Below are 18,478 nucleotides of genomic sequence, written 5' to 3' on the forward strand. Positions count from 1 at the left end.
CCATAGATTAGGGCCTAATTAATTGATTTATATTGACTGATTTCCTTATATGAACTGTAACTCAGTAAAATCTCTTATATTTTTGTTCAGTGTTGATCTGTCGGCTAATGGTGTTTATTGACTGAGTAATAATGAACAGCAGTTACTGTAAATGGTTACCTATCTGTCACTTTGCATAGCTAACTAAGCTATTGGTTACACATACAACAATATCCAATTAAGCTATAGTCCGTGCTGATGTTTGTGTGTGTGCATGTGTGTGTGAGTTCTGAATGTTCCTGCAGGAGAAAAGCACAGTACGGCATTTCAGCGGATTGTCATGAACTTCATGTAGTTACATCAGCGAATACAGTAAGTTAGAATAAGCCTTTTCATTGGTATGGGTATACTTCACCAACATCCTGCTCACTGAAAGGCAGACATAGGCTATACTCTTCAGTTGTGAACACGACTATTGCTGCGACAGTTGGCCTACTTCTCTGAATGTATACAAGTAAAAGATCTTAATTTTATCACCCTGTTGTTGCAGGATATTTGAGGTTTAAAAAGGCTTCTAAAGTTTGTAATTTCCACTTTAAAATGTCAGACTTGATATGCCCTAACAAAGAATGTATCAACCCTTACAAAAAATATTAATTAAATATAATCCATACAATAATTCAAATGTCCTGTTGCTGCAGGATTATTTTCCTGCTGTGAGAAAATTATCAAATTAAAATCCAGTTAAGAGCTTGTTACTGTCGAAAAATGCCTTTCAAAGACTAAGACAAATTCTCTCTGGTCACTATATTGGTTGTGTTAACAGGATCTTGAATTGTATAAAATATATACTCCAAACAATTTAATAAGTAAACCTAATAACCAAAGTTTTGGCACCTCTGACTGTGCGACTTTCTTTATTTTTATAGAGTTTAATCTTTGTTGGTTAGCATCTCTACAAAAAAATGTGGGTGTGCGTCAGCTCATGCTTTTTACTAAACAGGATCTTGAATTAGCATCACACATGCTTAACTAGACAGGCCAACAGTTCTGGAGTCACACCAAAGGCACAGTGGCTGACTGTGGAATACACAGGAGGCTGCTGAGGGGAGGATGCCTCATAATAATGGCTGTAATGGAGCGAATGAAATGGCTTCAAACACATGGAAACCATGTATTTAGTGTATTTGATACCATTCCACACATACCGCTCCAGCCAATACCACCAGTTAAGGTGCCACCAACCCCCTGTGGTGGAATGAGACTGTCTTGCTGGTGGCATGCATCAGGCCTTATTGACAACAGATGCATGAAGTTACTTTGACATTATCCTGAGATATCAAATCAAACCAACATCAAAATGGCAAATCTCTGTCAGGCATTCCTTTCCTTCAACCTACAGTAGCCTATTCACTCCCTGATATACACAGGGCCTAGAGGGGGCAGTATAGTTACCCTGGACTCTAGCGCCTGATGGCTTGGGCTGGGATTCAATCCATGGCGCATTGTAGCGCGCTTGACATTTGAAGGTACTTTCTGATTGAGCCGACATCTGCAGCGTTTACCGTGAATGCGATCTCAGCAAAACGCAGGACCTTGCCTTTACAAGGCACATTATTGCCGACAGCGCTCTACAATGAGCCTCAGATTGAATCCCGGTTTAGGCCACAGGAAGGACATTCACTCACTCTTCCTCTTCATAGTCCTCTTCGTTCCACAGCACTTGTGGAAGCAGACTTTGCAGCATTTAATGGTGACCATGACAACAATGAGAACTATAGTGAGTAGCAGAGTGAACACATCCAGACTGTGGTACTGGATCCAGTTGAGGTCGTGAGCGGCGGGTCTCAGGTGTTCTGCTCCGCTGTGGCGCATCACAAACTCCACCCAGAACACAGCCAGGTCCAGGGGCTCGATGGGACGGTCCTTATGCACCGCTGACAGCTTCAGCATCTTCTCCTTGTAACTGGGGAGGAAGGACAGATGCAACAGTGTTTACAATCTCCTCATAGCCAACTCATGACTGCTAATACAGTATAAGTCAAGGAAGCAGTATGTCACACTACACAGTGCAATATTCACCTGGGGCTGAATTCTAATGAGGAACTCAGACTTTCATGTAAATCATGCATTTTTGACAATATTATATTTGCACTGAAACTCAATATGTGCATGTAGATCTCAAGTTAGGATTTGGTCCCTGTACTGTTTGCACTGCTATATTTTTATCATATTTGTACTGTTTATTTGAGCTTGTGTCCTAAAAAGTGTCTACACCTCAGCAATTTATAACTATTTATACCAAAAAGGTGAGATTTTAACCTATCTTCCAGTATGCAGCATTACTAGTTATTGTTTATTACTTTCGGGGATTACGTATTTTCTATTTTAAATTACATGTAGTTACATTTAAGAGGTTAATGTTTTGTATATTCAGTGTATAACATGTCCTTGTAACATCATTATACTGAACAAAAATATAAACGCAACATGTTCCATATGCACAAAAAGCTTATTTCTCTCAAAATGTGTGCACAAATTTGTTTACATCCCTGTTAGTGAACATTTCTCCTTTGGCAAGATAATCCATCCACCTGACAGGTGTGGCATATCAAGAAGCTGATTAAACCGCATGATCATTACACAGGTGCACCTTGTGCTGGGGACAATAAAAGGCACTCTAAAATGTGCAGTTTTGTCACACAGATGTCTCAAGTTTTGAGGGAGCGTGAATTGGCATGCTGACTGCAGGAATGTCCACCAGAGCTGTTGCAATATAATTTAATGTTCATTTCTCTACCATACGCCGCCTCCAACGTTATTTTAGAGAATTTGGCAGTACGTCCAACTGGCCTCACAACCGCAGACCATGTGTATGGTGTTGTGTGGGTGAGCGGTTTGCTGATGTCAATGTTGTGAACAGAGTGCCCCATGGTGGCGGTGGGGTTATGCTATGGGCAGGCATAACCTATGGGCAACGAACACAATTGCATTTTATCGATTGGCAATTTGAATGCACAAAAATACAGTGACGAGGTCCTGAGGCCCATTGTGAGGCCCATTGTTTTTAAAGGTAACTGTGACCAGCAGATGCATATCTGTATTCCCAGTCATGTGAAATCCATAGATTAGGGCCTAATTTATTTATTTCAATTGACTGATTTCCTCATATGAACTGTAACTCAGTAAAATCTTTGAAATTGTTGCTTTTATATTTTTGTTCAGTATACTTCCTTGTATTACATTAGCATGATGTCTGACCTCTTGTCGTTGATGACCTTGTTGAGGGCCTCCACCAGTTTGTCTGAGGTGACATCGAACATATTGAGCACCTCCCCGACACCCCTCACTGCCATGCGGTGTATGTTGTCACCCTGGTCACCGAACAATGGCAGCATCACCATGGGAACACTGTTACAGATCCCCTCGTAGAGACCGTGGGTTCCTCCGTGGGTGATGAAGGCCTTGACTTTGGGGTGGCCTAGAACATTGAACATAGAACATAGAACATTCACCATGAAGAAGAAGAAGATGCATTGTTTCACTTGCACAATGGCAGCAACAGTAGCATGTTGTGTTTACTGAGAAGAGTACCGCTCTGTAACTTCTGTAACCCAGGTGATTTTCATTAGAACTATATCATTGTAACATTATCTCTGATGATGAGAGACTAAACCAACCCAGCAGATCATTCTGAGGAAGCCACTTCATCAATCTGACGTTGTCTGGAGCATTCTCAGGCACCACTCCTGTGTACCGCCACACCACCTGAAACACAGAGAATAACAGCTTACTTAGCTAATCAAGTCATATAGAATCATCTGTCAATTCTGGATATAGTGGTGAAGGTACACCAGTTTGTAGTGGGATATAAATGTGTGTCTGGAGAGTTTTAAGGCATAGCTCCAGTGTATCTCCACACAAACTGAACAACATAGAACAGCAGTTTGCCATAACCCTTGATGTAGTATATGAAGAATGGAGAATATGCAAATGCCATTGAAACTCCATGTAATTACAGCATTCCTCAGAGTTAAGTACAAACAGGGGACAAAGGACTTGTTCTAGATTAGATTAATGGTGGATTGGAGATTAGGCCTATATGCAGGGTTGGGTAGGTTACTTTCTAAATGTAATCCATTACAGTTACTAGTTACCTGTCCAAAATTGTAATCAGTAATGTAACCTTTAGATTACCCAAACTCAGTAACGTAATCTAATTACTTTCAGTTACTTTTAGATTACTTTCCCTTAAGAGGCATTAGAAGACAAAAATGAATATTACCAATTGAATGACATCTATTGCAGGATAAATCAAATCAAATGTTATTTGCCACATGCGCCGAATACAACAGGTGTAGACCTTACAGTGAAATGCTTACTTATAAGCCCTTAACCAACAATGCAGTTTTAAGAAAAATAAGTGTTAAGTAACAAATAGATAACTAAAAAATAAAAATAAAAAATAATTAAAGAGCAGCAGTAAAATAAACTAACAGTAGGGAGGCTATATACAGGGGGTACCGGTACAGAGTCAATGTGCGGGGGCACAGGTTAGTCGAGGTAATATGTACATGTGGGTAGAGTTAAAGTGCCTATGCATAGATAATAAACAGAGAGTAGCAGCAGCATAAAAGAGGGGGTGGGGTGGGGGAGACAATGCAAATAGTCCGGGTAGCCATGATTAGCTGTTCAGGAGTCTTATGGCTTGGGGGTAGAAGCTGTTAAGAAGCCTTTTGGACCTAGTCTTGGCGCTCCAGTACCGCTTGCCGTGCGGTAGCAGAGAGAACAGTCTATGACTAGGGTGGCTGGAGTCTATTGTTAGGGCCTTCCTCTTACACCGCCTGTTAGAGTTTACATAGATGGCCATAAATGGATCTTGCATTGTACTTTATGGGTTGGTTATGTAGGCTTCTTCTAACCCATTGTTTTCTACTACAGATAATTATATGATTAGGCTATATTTGATTTTGTTTTATTAGGATTTTCATTAGCCGACGCCAATGGCGACAGCTAGTCTTACTGGGGTCCGACACACAACGAAAAAGACATTACAGACAAAATACTTTACAATTTACATATATTTAAAAACATGAACATGTAGTGTGCGTGTGTGTGCATCTATCAGTTATCACAGTACATACACACAACAAGTAGGTAATATGGGGGAGAGGCGTTGTGCCGTGAGGTGTTGCTTTATTTGTTTTTTGAAACCAGGTTTGCTGTTCATATGACATGGAAGGGAGTTCCATGCAATCATGGCTCTGTATAATACTGTATGTTTCCTTGAATTTGTTCTGGACCTGGGGACTGTGTAAAGACCCAGTGCTGTATGTAAGTTGACTATGCAAACAAGTTGGAATTAATGTGACACAGTCAGTCTTTCCTCAACTCTTAGCCAAGAGAAACTGGCATGTATAGTATTGATATTAGCCCTTTGATTACAATGAAGAGCAAAACGTGCCGCTCTGTTCTGGGCCAACTGCAGCTTAACTAGGTCCTTTGCGGCACTTGACCACACGACTGGACAATAATCAAGATAAGATAAAACTAGAGCCTGCAGGACTTGCTTTGTGGAGTGTGGTGTCAAAAAAGCAGAGCATCTCTTTATCACGGACAGACTTACAGCCATTCAATATTTTTTGACCATGACAGTTTAGAATCTACGGTAACACCAAGTAATTTAGTCTTCTCAACTTGTTCAACCGATTCAGCTGAGGTCTAGAACTTAGAGAATGACTTATACCAAATACAATGGTCTTAGTTTTAGAGATGTTCAGGACCAGTTTAGTACTGGCCACCCATTCTAAAACTGACTGCAACTCTTTGTTTAGGGTTGCGTATAGGGTTGAATCATCAGCATACATGGAAACACAGGCAGAAATATAACAGTACAGCTCCCACAATCTTCTTATTGTCAATTTATTTCAACCAATTATCGGTCAATTGTGTCAGTGCAGTATATGTTGAGTGCCCTTCTCTATAAGTATGCTGAAAGTCTGTTGTTAATTTGTTTATGGATAAATAGCATTGTATTTGTATGACTTTGGCTTCCCTCCAGGCCTGAGGACAAACACTTTCTTTACATTAAAAACCAAAGTCTGTCAGATTTCCAATCATTCCAATTAATTTAATACCCCTTGATCTTCAAGAATCGGAATTGGAAATATAGATTAGCCAAATTGTTTTACTTAAGCATAACCCAAAAACTAAGGACTTATTAGCCTACTTTGATGTTTATGCTGCTCTCATGGAATGGCATGCTTGAGCACTACACTCTTAGAAAAAGGGTTCCAAAAGGGTTCTTCGGCTGTCCCCATAGGAAACTCTTTTTGGTTCCAGGTAGAACCCTTTTTGGGTTCCATATAGAACCCTCTGTGGAAAGGGTTCTACATTGAACCCAAAAGGGTTCTACCTGGAACCAAAAAGGGTTCTTCAAAGGGTTCTCCTATGAGGACAGCTGAAGAACCCTTTTAGGTTCTAGATAGCACCTTTTTTTTCTAAGAGTGTACCAAAAAGTGCTAATGCCATATGCTGCATTTACTATTGGCCTATTGTTTACGTTTTTGTTGGTGACACTTTGATATCTTGATAAGCTGTTTAAGTCTAGCAAAAGTGTGCGAGTTTGAGCATGTGTCCAGCCTATGGAAAACATTTTTTAAATCAGCACTAATGAGATTGAGCAACAAAAGCCCCACTCGTGGTCTTCTTAAATTAAACTTGTTTTTGACAGTATGGAGGACAATACCACTGAGGGGTTTAGAAGGGAGGAACTCCCTCAAACTTTTATTCCATAGGCTGGGATCTGTCCTATGCAGCTGTTGCAAGAGCGCATTATTCACTGGCTGTCCACAGGTCGCAAAAACAATGATAGGCAGTTTAAAATAATAGAAAAGTAATCATAGAAGTAATCATCTAGTTTTTCGAAAGTATCTGTAATCTGATTATTATTTTTTTGCTGGTAACGTAACAGATTACAGTTACATGTTTTTGTAATCTGTTACATGTAACGGATTACATGTAATCTGTTACTCCCCAACCCTGCCTATATGCTTAACACGCATAGTGCTGTGCTACTACAAACTGACATCTCAACTAAGATAACATATGGAATTGTTTTAAGATGGTCATACCATGGATCATTTAGTTATTTGATTTTGAATTTTAGGACCCCTTTAGGTATTACAAAAATATATAAAAAATGTATTTGATAAAATATTGAATTTGGCCTTTACTACTATAGCCCATAGAAACGCATTGAATAACACATTCATAAATGGCAAAAAAGACAGTAAAAAAAGAAATCATAAGGAATAAGGTTTTGAAGTGTCTGTGCTATATCTAGGAGATGTCAGAAAGCTCACGAAATAATTGTGTGTTTTTTTAACACATATTTAACCCCTTATTTCTGTTGGCACAAAACTACCTCCATACTTCCATTCATTTGTATAGGTTATCTTCAGACAAGTCCTGTAACACTTGTGGGGTCCCGTGACACATAATAGTTTCTAGGACAAACCGTTCGGACGCTACAGACTTTTTCACGAGAAGGCAGATTTTCGGGATGTCTCATGGTCTGACAAACACTGCTGTAGCTCGGCCACCTTCCACGCAGATACGGAAGGCCGACATAGACGGATGCGGTGGCTTGAGGCGCAGCCCATGGAAAAAAATGGATAACTCTAGCTTAAACTGACTGATTTTTATGGGGATTTTTTTATTATGTTACTTAGATTGACGCACGGGTCAATCTAACTCTTAGAAAATAGACTCTTAGAAAATATGTTGTCAGTTGTTGATGTCTATAGAAGACGTAGAGACTGTATACTTAAAGATTGTGTTGGTCAGAAAGGGTTAACTGTGGGAAACATGATGTAATAGACAGATGAGGGTTTGCGTTCCAAATGACACCTTATTCCCTATATAGTGCACTACTTTTGACCAGCTGTGGTCAAAAATAGTGCAATATATGGAATAGGGTTGCCATTTGGGACGTGTTCGAGGTGTCCTTACCCTCTGAGGGATCCTGCTGAAGGCATCAAAGAACTGCTTGGCTTTCTCCTCCGGCATCTGAGAGACCATAGAGCCCAGGGTAAAGACCACGAAGCCATCCTCTCCTGACTCATCCACAAACTCCTGCAGGTCCTGTTGAGGTACGGGGGAAGGGTTAGTTAACAAAAACTTTTTTACATTTATACTGAACAAAAATATAAATGCAACATGCAACAATTTCAACGATTTTATAAGGAAATCAGTCAATTGAAATAAATTCATTAGGCTCTAATCTATGGATTTCACATTACTGGGCAGGGGCGCAGCCATGGGTGGGCCTGGGAGCATGGGTGGGCCTGGGAGGGCATAGGCCCACCCACTTGAGAGCTAGGCCCAGCCAATCAGAATGAGTTTTTCCCCACAAAAGGGCTTTATTACAGACAGAAATTCTCCTAAGTTTCATCAGCTGTCCGGGTGGCTGGTCTCAGATGATCCCGCAGGTGAAGAAGCCGGTTGTGGAGGTCCTGGGCTGGCAGAAAACCGCTCAACCACACAACACCATACACATGGTCTGCGGTTGTGAGGCCAGTTCGATGTATTGCCAAATTCTCTAAAACAACGTTGGAGGCGGCTTATGGTAGAGAAATTAACATTTAATTATCTTGCAACAGCTCTGGTGGACATTCCTGCAGTCAGCATGCCAATTGCACGCTCCGTCAAAACTTGAGACATCTGTGGCATTGTGCTGTGTGACAAAACTGCACATTTTAGAGTGGCCTTTTATTGTCCCCAGCACAAGGTGCACCTGTGTAATGATTATGCTGTTTAATCATCTTCTTGATATGCCACACTTGTCAGGTGGATGGATTATCTTGGCAAATGAGAAATGCTCACTAACAGGGATGTAAACAAATTTGTGCACAACATTTGAGAGAACATTTTTATTTCTTTGCGTATAGAACATTTCTGAGATTTTTTATTTTAGCTCATGAAACATGGGATCAACACTTTACACGTTGCGTTTATATTTTTGTTCAGTATACATTTTAGTCATCTAGTATACGCTCTTATCCAGAGTGACTTACAGTCAGTGCATTCAACTTAGTTTAGTAGGAAAAAAACAACCATATATCACAGTTATTGCAAGTAGACCCTTCTCTGAAATATCCGCAGAACCACACACACGATGAACCAAACACACAATGAATTGTGGTCTTTCACTATGCAATGGAATTGTATGTACAGTGAGGGAAAAAAGTATTTGATCCCCTGCTGATTTTATACGTTTGCCCACTGACAAAGACATGATCAGTCTATAATTTTAATGGTAGGTTTATTTGAACAGTGAGAGACAGAATAACAACAAAAACATCCAGAAAACGCATGTCAAAAATGTTATATATTGATTTGCATTTTAATAAGGGAAATAAGTATTTGACCCTTCTGCAAAACATGACTTAGTACTTGGTGGCAAAACCCTTGTTGGCAATCACAGAGGTCAGACGTTTCTTGTAGTTGGCCACCAGGTTTGCACACATCTCAGGAGGGATTCTGTCCCACTCCTCTTTGCAGATCTTCTCCAAGTCATTAAGGTTTCGAGGCTGATGTTTGGCAACTCGAACCTTCAGCTCCCTCCACAGATTTTCTATGGGATTAAGGTCTGGAGACTGGCTAGGCCACTCCAGGACCTTAATGTGCTTCTTCTTGAGCCACTCCTTTGTTGCCTTGGCCATGTGTTTTGGGTCATTGTCATGCTAGAATACCCATCCACAACCCATTTTCAATGCCCTGGCTGAGGGAAGGAAGTTCTCACCCAAGATTTGACGGTACATGGCCCCGTCCATCGTCCCTTTGATGCGGTGAAGTTGTCCTGTCCCCTTAGCAGAAAAACACCCCCAAGGCATAATGTTTCCACCTCCATGTTTGACGGTGGGGATGGTGTTCTTGGGGTCATAGGCAGCATTCCTCCTCCTCCAAACATGGCGAGTTGAGTTGATGCCAAAGAGCTCCATTTTGGTCTCATCTGACCACAACACTTTCACCCAGTTCTCCTCTGAATCATTCAGATGTTCATTGGCAAACTTCAGACGGGCCTGTATATGTGCTTTCTTGAGCAGGGGGACCTTGCGGGCGCTGCAGGATTTCAGTCCTTCACGGCATAGTGTGTTACCAATTGTTGTCTTGGTGACTATGGTCCCAGCTGCCTTGAGATCATTGACAAGATCCTCCCGTGTAGTTCTGGGCTGATTCCTCACCGTTCTCATGATCATTGCAACTCCACGAGGTGAGATCTTGCATGGAGCCCCAGGCCGTGGGAGATTGACAGTTATTTTGTGTTTCTTCCATTTGAGAATAATCGCACCAACTGTTGTCATCTTCTCACCAAGCTGCTTGGCGATGGTCTTGTAGCCCATTCCTGCCTTGTGTAGGTCTACAATCTTGTCCCTGACATCCTTGGAGAGCTCTTTGGTCTTGGCCATGGAGGAGAGTTTGGAATTTGATTGATTGATTGCTTCTGTGGACAGGTGTCTTTTATACAGGTAACAAACTGAGATTAGGAGCACTCCCTTTAAGAGTGTGCTCCTAATCTCAGCTCGTTACCTGTATAAAAGACACCTGGGAGCCAGAAATCTTTCTCATTGAGAGGGGGTCAAATACTTATTTCCCTCATTAAAATGCAAATCAATTTATAACATTTTTGAGATGCGTTTTTCTGGATTTTGTTGTTGTTATTCTGTCTCTCACTGTTCAAATAAACCTACCATTAAAATGATAGACTGATCATGTCTTTGTCAGTGGGCAAACGTACAAAATCAGCAGGGGATCAAATACTTTTTTCCCTCACTGTACATACAGGCAGAAAACACAAACAGCAACTGCTGTGTGAAACCTTACCTCATAGTGGTCATCAACATTTCACATTGGACAATATAAACAGACAAGGCATCAAATGATTTAATTCACATTAAAAAATGTATTTAACTTCCACACATCAGTGATAGAACACTCTTTCGTCTAGTTAGCAAAACATTGACTGAAGGAGGGAGGGTGAAGTTGTGAAAGGATACCATGATTTGATAACACACCCTGTATTCATAGAAGATAAAGGCATAATAAACCATATAACAATCACAGCTAACCCCAACCCTAACCCCACAGAACAATCCCTGCAGAGTGGTTTCCCTTCCTTTGGTTTGTAGGGTTGGAACTAGAAGGGCGCCTCAGTTCCTCTGTTAGATTATAGTGGCCACATTCCAGGAGGAAAGAACTGTGGTCTGTCCTAAATGACACCCTATTCCCCATTTAGTGAACTACTTTTGACCAGGGCCCATAGGGCTCTGGTCAAAAGTAGTTCACTGTATAAGGAATAGGGCACCATTTGGGACACCTAAATGCTATTCCTGGCTCAGGTTTCACTGGCTGAACACATTGTTTAGAAAAGAGAGAGAATGGAGGGTAGTACAGAGAGGGACACTCTCCCAAAGTGAATGTTGAACAATACTTCTCTTTATACAAAATATGAAGAACCACACTTTAACTTTCTCTGCACATCTGCCCTGTCCTTTTTGCCTTCCCCAAGCTGAAAGATGTGGTCAGGAAACAAACATCTCAATTGAACTAGAACTGTTTTCAGAAACTCTATTTGAATGTTTTTATTATTATTATTATTTATATAATATTGCAGATACAGTTGAAGTCGGAAGTTTACATACACTTAGGTTGGAGTCATTAAAACTCGTTTTTCAACCACTCCACAAATGTATTGTTAACAAACTATAGTTTTGGCAAGTCGGTTAGGACATCTACTTTGTGCATGACACAAGTAATTTTTCCAACAATTGTTTACAGACAGATTATTTCAGTTATAATTCACTGTATCACAATTCCAGTGGGTCAGAAGTTTACATACACTAAGTTGACTGTGCTTTTAAACAGCTAGGAAAATTCCAGAAAATGATGTCATGGCTTTAGAAGCTTCTGATAGGCTAATTGACATAATTTGAGTCAATTGGAGGAGTACCTGTGGATGTATCTCAAGGCCTACCTTCAAACTCAATGCCTCTTTGCTTGACATCATGGGAAAATCAAAAGAAATCAGAAGTCTGGTTCATCCTTGGGAGCAATTTCCAAATGCCTGCAGGTACCACATTTATCTGTACAAACAATAGTACACAAGTATAAACACCATGGGACCACACAGCCGTCATACCGCTCAGGAAGGAGACGCGTTCTGTCTCCTAGAGATGAAAGGACTTTGGTGCGAAAAGTGCAAATCAATCCCAGAACAACAGCAAAGGACCTTGTGAAGATGCTAGCGGAAACAGGTACAAAAGTATCTATATCCACAGTAAAACGAGTCCTATATCGACATAACCTGAAAGGCCGCTCAGCAAGGAAGAAGCCACTGCTCCAAAACCGCCATAAAAAAGCCTGTTTGCAACTGCACATGGGGACAAAGATCGTACTTTTTGGAGGAATGTCCTCTGGTCTGATGAAACAAAAATAGAACTGTTTGGCCATAATGACCATCGTTATGTTTGGAGGAAAAAGGGGGGGAACTTGCAAGCTAAAGAACATCATCCCAACCGTGAAGTACGGGGGTGGCGGCATCATGCTGTGGGGGTGCTTTGCTGTAGGAGGGACTGGTGCACTTCACAAAATAAATGGCATCATGAGGAAGGAAAATTATGTGGATATATTGAAGCAACATCTCAAGACATTAGTCAGGAAGTTAAAGGTTGATCGCAGATGGGTCTTCCAAATGGACAATGACCCCAAGCATACTTCCAAAGTTGTGGCAAAATGGCTTAAGGACAACAAAGTCAAGGTATTGGAGTGGCCATCACAAAGCCCTGACCTCAATCCTATAGAAAGTTTGTGGGCAGAACTGAAAAAGCGTGTGCGAGCAAGGAGGCCTACAAACCTGACTCAGTTACACCAGCTCTGTCAGGAGGAATGGGCCAAAATTCACCCAACTTCTGACCCACTGGGAATGTGATGAAAGAAATAAAAACTGAAATAAATCATTCTCTCTAGTATTATTCTGACATTTCACATTCTTAAAAAAAAGTTGTGATCCTAGCTGACCTAAGACAGGGAATGTTTACTTTGATTAAATGTCAGGAATTGTGAAAAACTGAGTTTAAATGTATTTAGCTAAGGTGTATGTAATCTTCCAACTTCAACTGTAGATTGTGGCTTCCATCAATGTAATTGTCTTCATCATTTCCAACTGACTCTTTAACAACATTAGAGGAAGAGCTTCAGAGGAGAATGTAGTTTGTCTGTCAAAACAAGATCTCGAAAAGAGATGTTGTCCCAAATTAGAAAGTATGAGAAGAATTTGATAGCTGTAGCTCAGTTGATAGAGCATGGCGCTTGCAACGCCAGGGTTGTGGGTTCATTTCCCACGGGGGGCCAGTATGAAAATGTATGCACTCACTAACTGTAAGTCGCTCTCAATAAGAGCATCTGCTAAATGACTAAAATGTAAATGTAAACAAATTGAAAGTTTGCTGAATTTTTTCCCCATTTTTTCCCCCTTTTTTCCCCACAGCAGTGAATCTATCCCTTGAGGTTTCTGGACCTGGATCGATATAGGGTGCACAGCTATGCACAGTTGAAGTTGTTTGTTTTAAAACATATTGTTATGAGACTCACCACTGGGAGTGGAGCTCTTTTACCACAGTTTATGCCTCCAATGTTGACCATGTTGGGCATCCTGGGTTTGGGATACTCAAAGGAGAAGTCATACCTCAGCAGCCAGATCGCCCCGTGACCCAGCAGATCCCTGTACGTCATGTCCTTATCCAGGTACCTACTGGTCAGCTCGTCAAAGCTGGCAAACATTACCGTACACAGGTAGCTCTCCAGACTGTACATGAGCATGTTCTTAACCCTCCCTAGGAAGTCCATGTGGTCAGTGTTGCCAGAGAAGAAGCGTGGTACGTAGGATAGGGGAGTGGGGCACTGTGCAGCCCTCTCATCCAGCCCACAGGGGATCCCCCTCAGGAAGTACACCGCTGGGATGTTGAAGGAGTCAGCGATGATGGATCCACAGGGTAGGAAGGGGTCGGTCAGCATCAGCTGGAATATTTCTCCACTCAGTCGCTGCATCAGGGGCTCGTCATACAGCAGACCCTCACAGCCTTTCACCTGCATGGTGGTGAAGTCAACCAGGTGCTGCACGTTCACAAATATGTCGGTTACATCCGGGGCCTTGACGAACGCAGCGTCCTTCAGTTTGTTGATGTTCTTGTCCAGCTGTGCCTTGCTGTAGGGGACCCTGAAGGTCTCAGTCCTGTAGTAGTCGGAGCCCTGGATGAGGATGGATGTCTCAGGGATCAGCACCACCATCTCATGGCCCCTGGCCGCCAGCTCCTTCACCAGCAGCTTCATGCTCAGCCAGTGGCTCCCGTCTACAGGCATCACCAGGACCTTATCCCCCTGGACAGGCGCTGGACACAGGGCAAGGCAGCACAGCAGAATCAGCAGTCCCAGCCTAAGCCCCTGCCCCGGCCCCAGCCCCAGCCTCAGGCCCGGCCTCAGACCCTGCCCCAGCTTCAGCACAGGAACACTCTTCCCCCAGCCCATGCCTCTCTGCTCAGTTACACAAGCTGTTTTGTGAGAAGCACACTACCTCCCTGAGGTCTGGCACTGAGTGCTACTGAGAGGGGGCTGGACCTCAGACTAAACTGTGTGTGTGTCTCCCTGCTAGGTCTGGGTCTGCCTGTGCAGTCAAGCTGTTATATAACCCCAGTCAGTCCTTCCTGTGAACTGAAGTCTATCAGCAGGCTGAATGGTTCAGGTTAATGATGACATGGAGAGGATTAGCTCGCTAGTCATTTCAATTTGACAGCCTTAACATATAGAGTAGCTGAGTTGGTTCTGGGTGCCGAGATTAGCTGCCTACTGGCTAGTGACTTATAATGTAATAGTTTTTTAAGCGAAAGTATAACAGTTAAACAAATTTTTAACAAGTACTGAAACCAGAAAAGTAAGCACCGCTCATTTAAATGAACTCTTTGTAAAAACAATTAGCTATTTTTAACACAACACTCATTAATAATACAGCATTATACTTATTTCCAATAGTACTCATATTGCTTTAGTTGAATTGTTGGTTTTCTTAGTTCTACAAAATAAACTGTTGTCGGTTATTTATAAATGTCCCATTGTTCAGCATGACATTAGCTATGTTTCCATTAACTTATCCAGTGATTTTTTTGTCGACATTTTGAAAGTTCGCATAGAAAGTAGATGCCTGCTAGGGTGCGTTTCCATTTACCTACCTTAAAACAGCTGGACATAATGGCGTCACACCAACAAAACAAAACAAAATCACGCAAAAACCTAGTGTCCAATAAAAATGTTGTGGTTGAAGTGTTTAAATTACCCATTTAGGCGCATTAATAAATTGGCGACAGCCTGTATGCCCTCCCACCTATCTGTTTCGTCTCTGGTAGGGCTATAGCCCGCTAAAGCCAGCATGTTGGCTATAGAATGCAATCATTTACTCATATTTGCCATATTTTAACAATTCTCATGTGCCAACGTATCGACAAGGTCTGTGCCATGGCGAAACTTGCACTCCTGTAGATCTGAAATAATTGGATGGTGAAACTTGCCAGCCAACCACAAAAGTAAGTGGAAGCAATTTAGTCATTCTGGAAAGTCAGGACAATCCTTGTCCTGCAAAAAAACATGATTTTTATAGTTCACATTTTGTATTTAGTAAGCAGCAGACATTTAGAATTAAATGTGGAGTGGAGCTTTATAGTTACGGGATACATAATGTGGCCCGTGTACCTTCAAAATGATTCGACGATCATAATTTATTTAAAAAAGAAAACGTTCCCATTATCATTTGTCGCAATAAAGAAAGTTAGACAAAATAAAAATACACCCCTTTTGAATGGATAAAAATGTTGTCAATCTAGAAAATGTCTCCTATAGGCTATCTGCCGTTTCCATTACACATTTTTTGCTAAATGTATTTTGTTGAATAAACCTGGGTCAATGGAAACCTGCCTAATGAACAAGTAATGTGAAAAGTAATTACAGAGCACGCAAAATGCAAGTCACATTTAACCCTTATACCAATAACCCTGCTCTGGGAGGAGTCTAACCATTGAGCTATACCCTAAATATCAAAGTATTACCTCATGTTTCGTGAGGAATCTAGACCGTTACCCCTTCAACTCCTACCCTTTCTCCTCCCATCCAAAACACTGACACGCAAATTTAAGCTCACAGTGGCACGCAAACCTGCACGCACACATACTTTTGCACGCACAGTTGCATGCAAACACCTTCACACACTTTCACACACTGACACACACACACTTCAAAAAGACCAGTGGCGTGCGAAGCAAGCTGCCTTGGAAAACAAACACCACACCTCCAGTCCAGGGGAGATAACATCTCCTGTTGGTAAAACCCCTTTTAGCAGAGTGACACAAATACGTTATGTTTGTCCTCCACTATGGTAATGAAGAATACAATATTAGATATCCTTGAGCATTCCATTCTAAGGAAAGAATAAATCAGCATTGAAATAACACTAAGTGTTACGCAATCAACACTATTTCAATCACAAATTACAATGCAGTAAACAGTGCTAATCAAAGATTTGGAGGTGAAATCACTGTGATCAACAATAACAATGTAGTCTTGAATACAGTCCCACCCACAGAAAGCCTTTATACACCACCTCCTATTTACTCTCTACTCAACAGAAACTGAAGATTTCTGATTAAATAAGCTAAATATGAAGTTACTGTACTTCAAGTGATCGGACAGTTGTCTGTTTGTTGTTACCATGTTTGTTTTCCCATTTTCACTGAACAAAAATATAAACGCAACATGTAAAGTGTTGGTCCCATGTTTCATGAGCTGAAATAAAAGATCCCATAAATGTTCCATACTCACATAAAGCTTATTTCTCTCAAATGTTGTGCACACATTTGTTTACTTTCCTGTTAGTGAACATTTCTCCTTTGCCAAGATAATCCATCCACCTGACAGGTGTGGCATATCAAGAAGCTGATTAAACAGCATGATCATTACACAGGTGCACCTTGTGCTGGGGACAATAAAAGGCCACTCTAAAATGTGCAGTTTTGTCACACAACACAATGCCACAGATGTCTCAAGTTTTGAGAGAGTGTGAAATTGGCATGCTGACTGCAGGAATGTCCACCAGAGCTGTTGCCAGATAATTTAATATTAATTGATCTACCATAAGCCGCCTCCAACGTCATTTTAGAGAACTTGGCAGTACGTCCAACCAGCCTCACAAACGCAGACTACGTGTAACCACGCCAGCCCAGGACCTCCACATCAGGCTTCTGCGGGATCGTCTGAGACGAGCCACCTGGACAGCTGATGAAACTGTGGGTTTGCACAATGGAAGAATTTCTGCACAAACTGTCAGAAACTGTCTCAGGGAAGCTCATCTGCGTGCTCGTCGTCCTCACCAGGGTCTTGACCTGACTGCAGTTCGGCGTCATAACCGTAACTTGTTGCCAGAAGTTTGCAAATGTTTGCCACTAGTGGTGAATCTGCGGCAAACCTTTGGCAACAATCATATTTTTTTCCACTAGTGGCAAACAGTTCACCAGATATTTCTTTCTGGCAAACAATTCTCTCAAGATTCTATTTGATTCTGTGGAAACCTGTGGCAACAATATTTATTGCCATTAGTGGCAAACAGTTTACCAGAAGCTGTTTCTGGTGAACACATGAGTTCCAAGACCATTAACCGTTGAGGACCAGTCAGGGGGAAAGGAAAGTCAGGAGGAAAATAGAAACCAAGCTATCTAGCTACCTACCGAAGTTGTCTGGTGAGTGTCTAACTTACAGTATTAATTAAACTTCCTAATAAACGTTACAATTGTGTTAGCTAATTTATACCTAGTTAGCAATGTCATGGTTCATGGTAGCCCAAAGGCCGGCAGATGTTTCATTTTAAGATTGTAAGATGAAACGACTCAATTTCTGTCACGCCCTGGCTCTGGGGACTTTTATATGTTGAGCCAGGGTGTTAGTTTCTATGTGTTCGTTTCTGGGTGTTAGGTTCTATGTTTCATTTTCTAGGTTCTTGTTCTAGTTTATGTGTTTCTACGTTGGCCTGAGTGGTTCCCAATTAGAGACAGCTGTGGCTTGTTGTCTCTGATTGGGAACCATACTTAGGCAGCCTGTTGTGCACTTGTCTTTTGTGGGATCTTGTTCCGTGTAGGTTTATGTTTATGACCGAGGACTTCACGTTTCGTTTTGTTGTTTTGTTGCTGTGTGTAAGTACTCAATAAAAGATGTACGCATTTCACGCTGCGCCTTGGTCCACTTATTACAACGATCGTGACAATTTTACCATCTGCTGGCCTTTGGGCTAGTTTTATGGGATAAAGTAAAACATTTTGTTGATATCAGTTTCAATCTGTCAGTTGTCATATGTTTGCACAATTAATGTGATAGCTAGCTAGCTAACTAATGATTTGTCTAAACA

At 41.5% G+C, this 18,478-nt stretch overlaps 1 protein-coding gene across 1 annotated transcript; it reads right to left on the minus strand.

The window, feature by feature from the left end:
* Nucleotides 1-862: 862 nt before the first annotated feature.
* On the minus strand, nt 863-14,693 carry LOC311128937 (UDP-glucuronosyltransferase-like). The gene is made up of 5 exons (XM_084161174.1): nt 13,633-14,693; nt 7,993-8,124; nt 3,660-3,747; nt 3,241-3,460; nt 863-1,945 (listed from the first exon to the last, which is right to left on the minus strand). The coding sequence occupies exons 1-5, from the start codon at nt 14,563-14,565 to the stop codon at nt 1,660-1,662; spliced, it is 1,659 nt and encodes a 552-aa protein (XP_084017300.1). The 5' UTR covers nt 14,566-14,693; the 3' UTR covers nt 863-1,659.
* Nucleotides 14,694-18,478: the final 3,785 nt, after the last annotated feature.

Source organism: Coregonus lavaretus (assembly GCF_964263955.1).
Source record: "Coregonus lavaretus genome assembly, chromosome: 5".
Taxonomy (NCBI): domain Eukaryota; kingdom Metazoa; phylum Chordata; class Actinopteri; order Salmoniformes; family Salmonidae; genus Coregonus; species Coregonus lavaretus.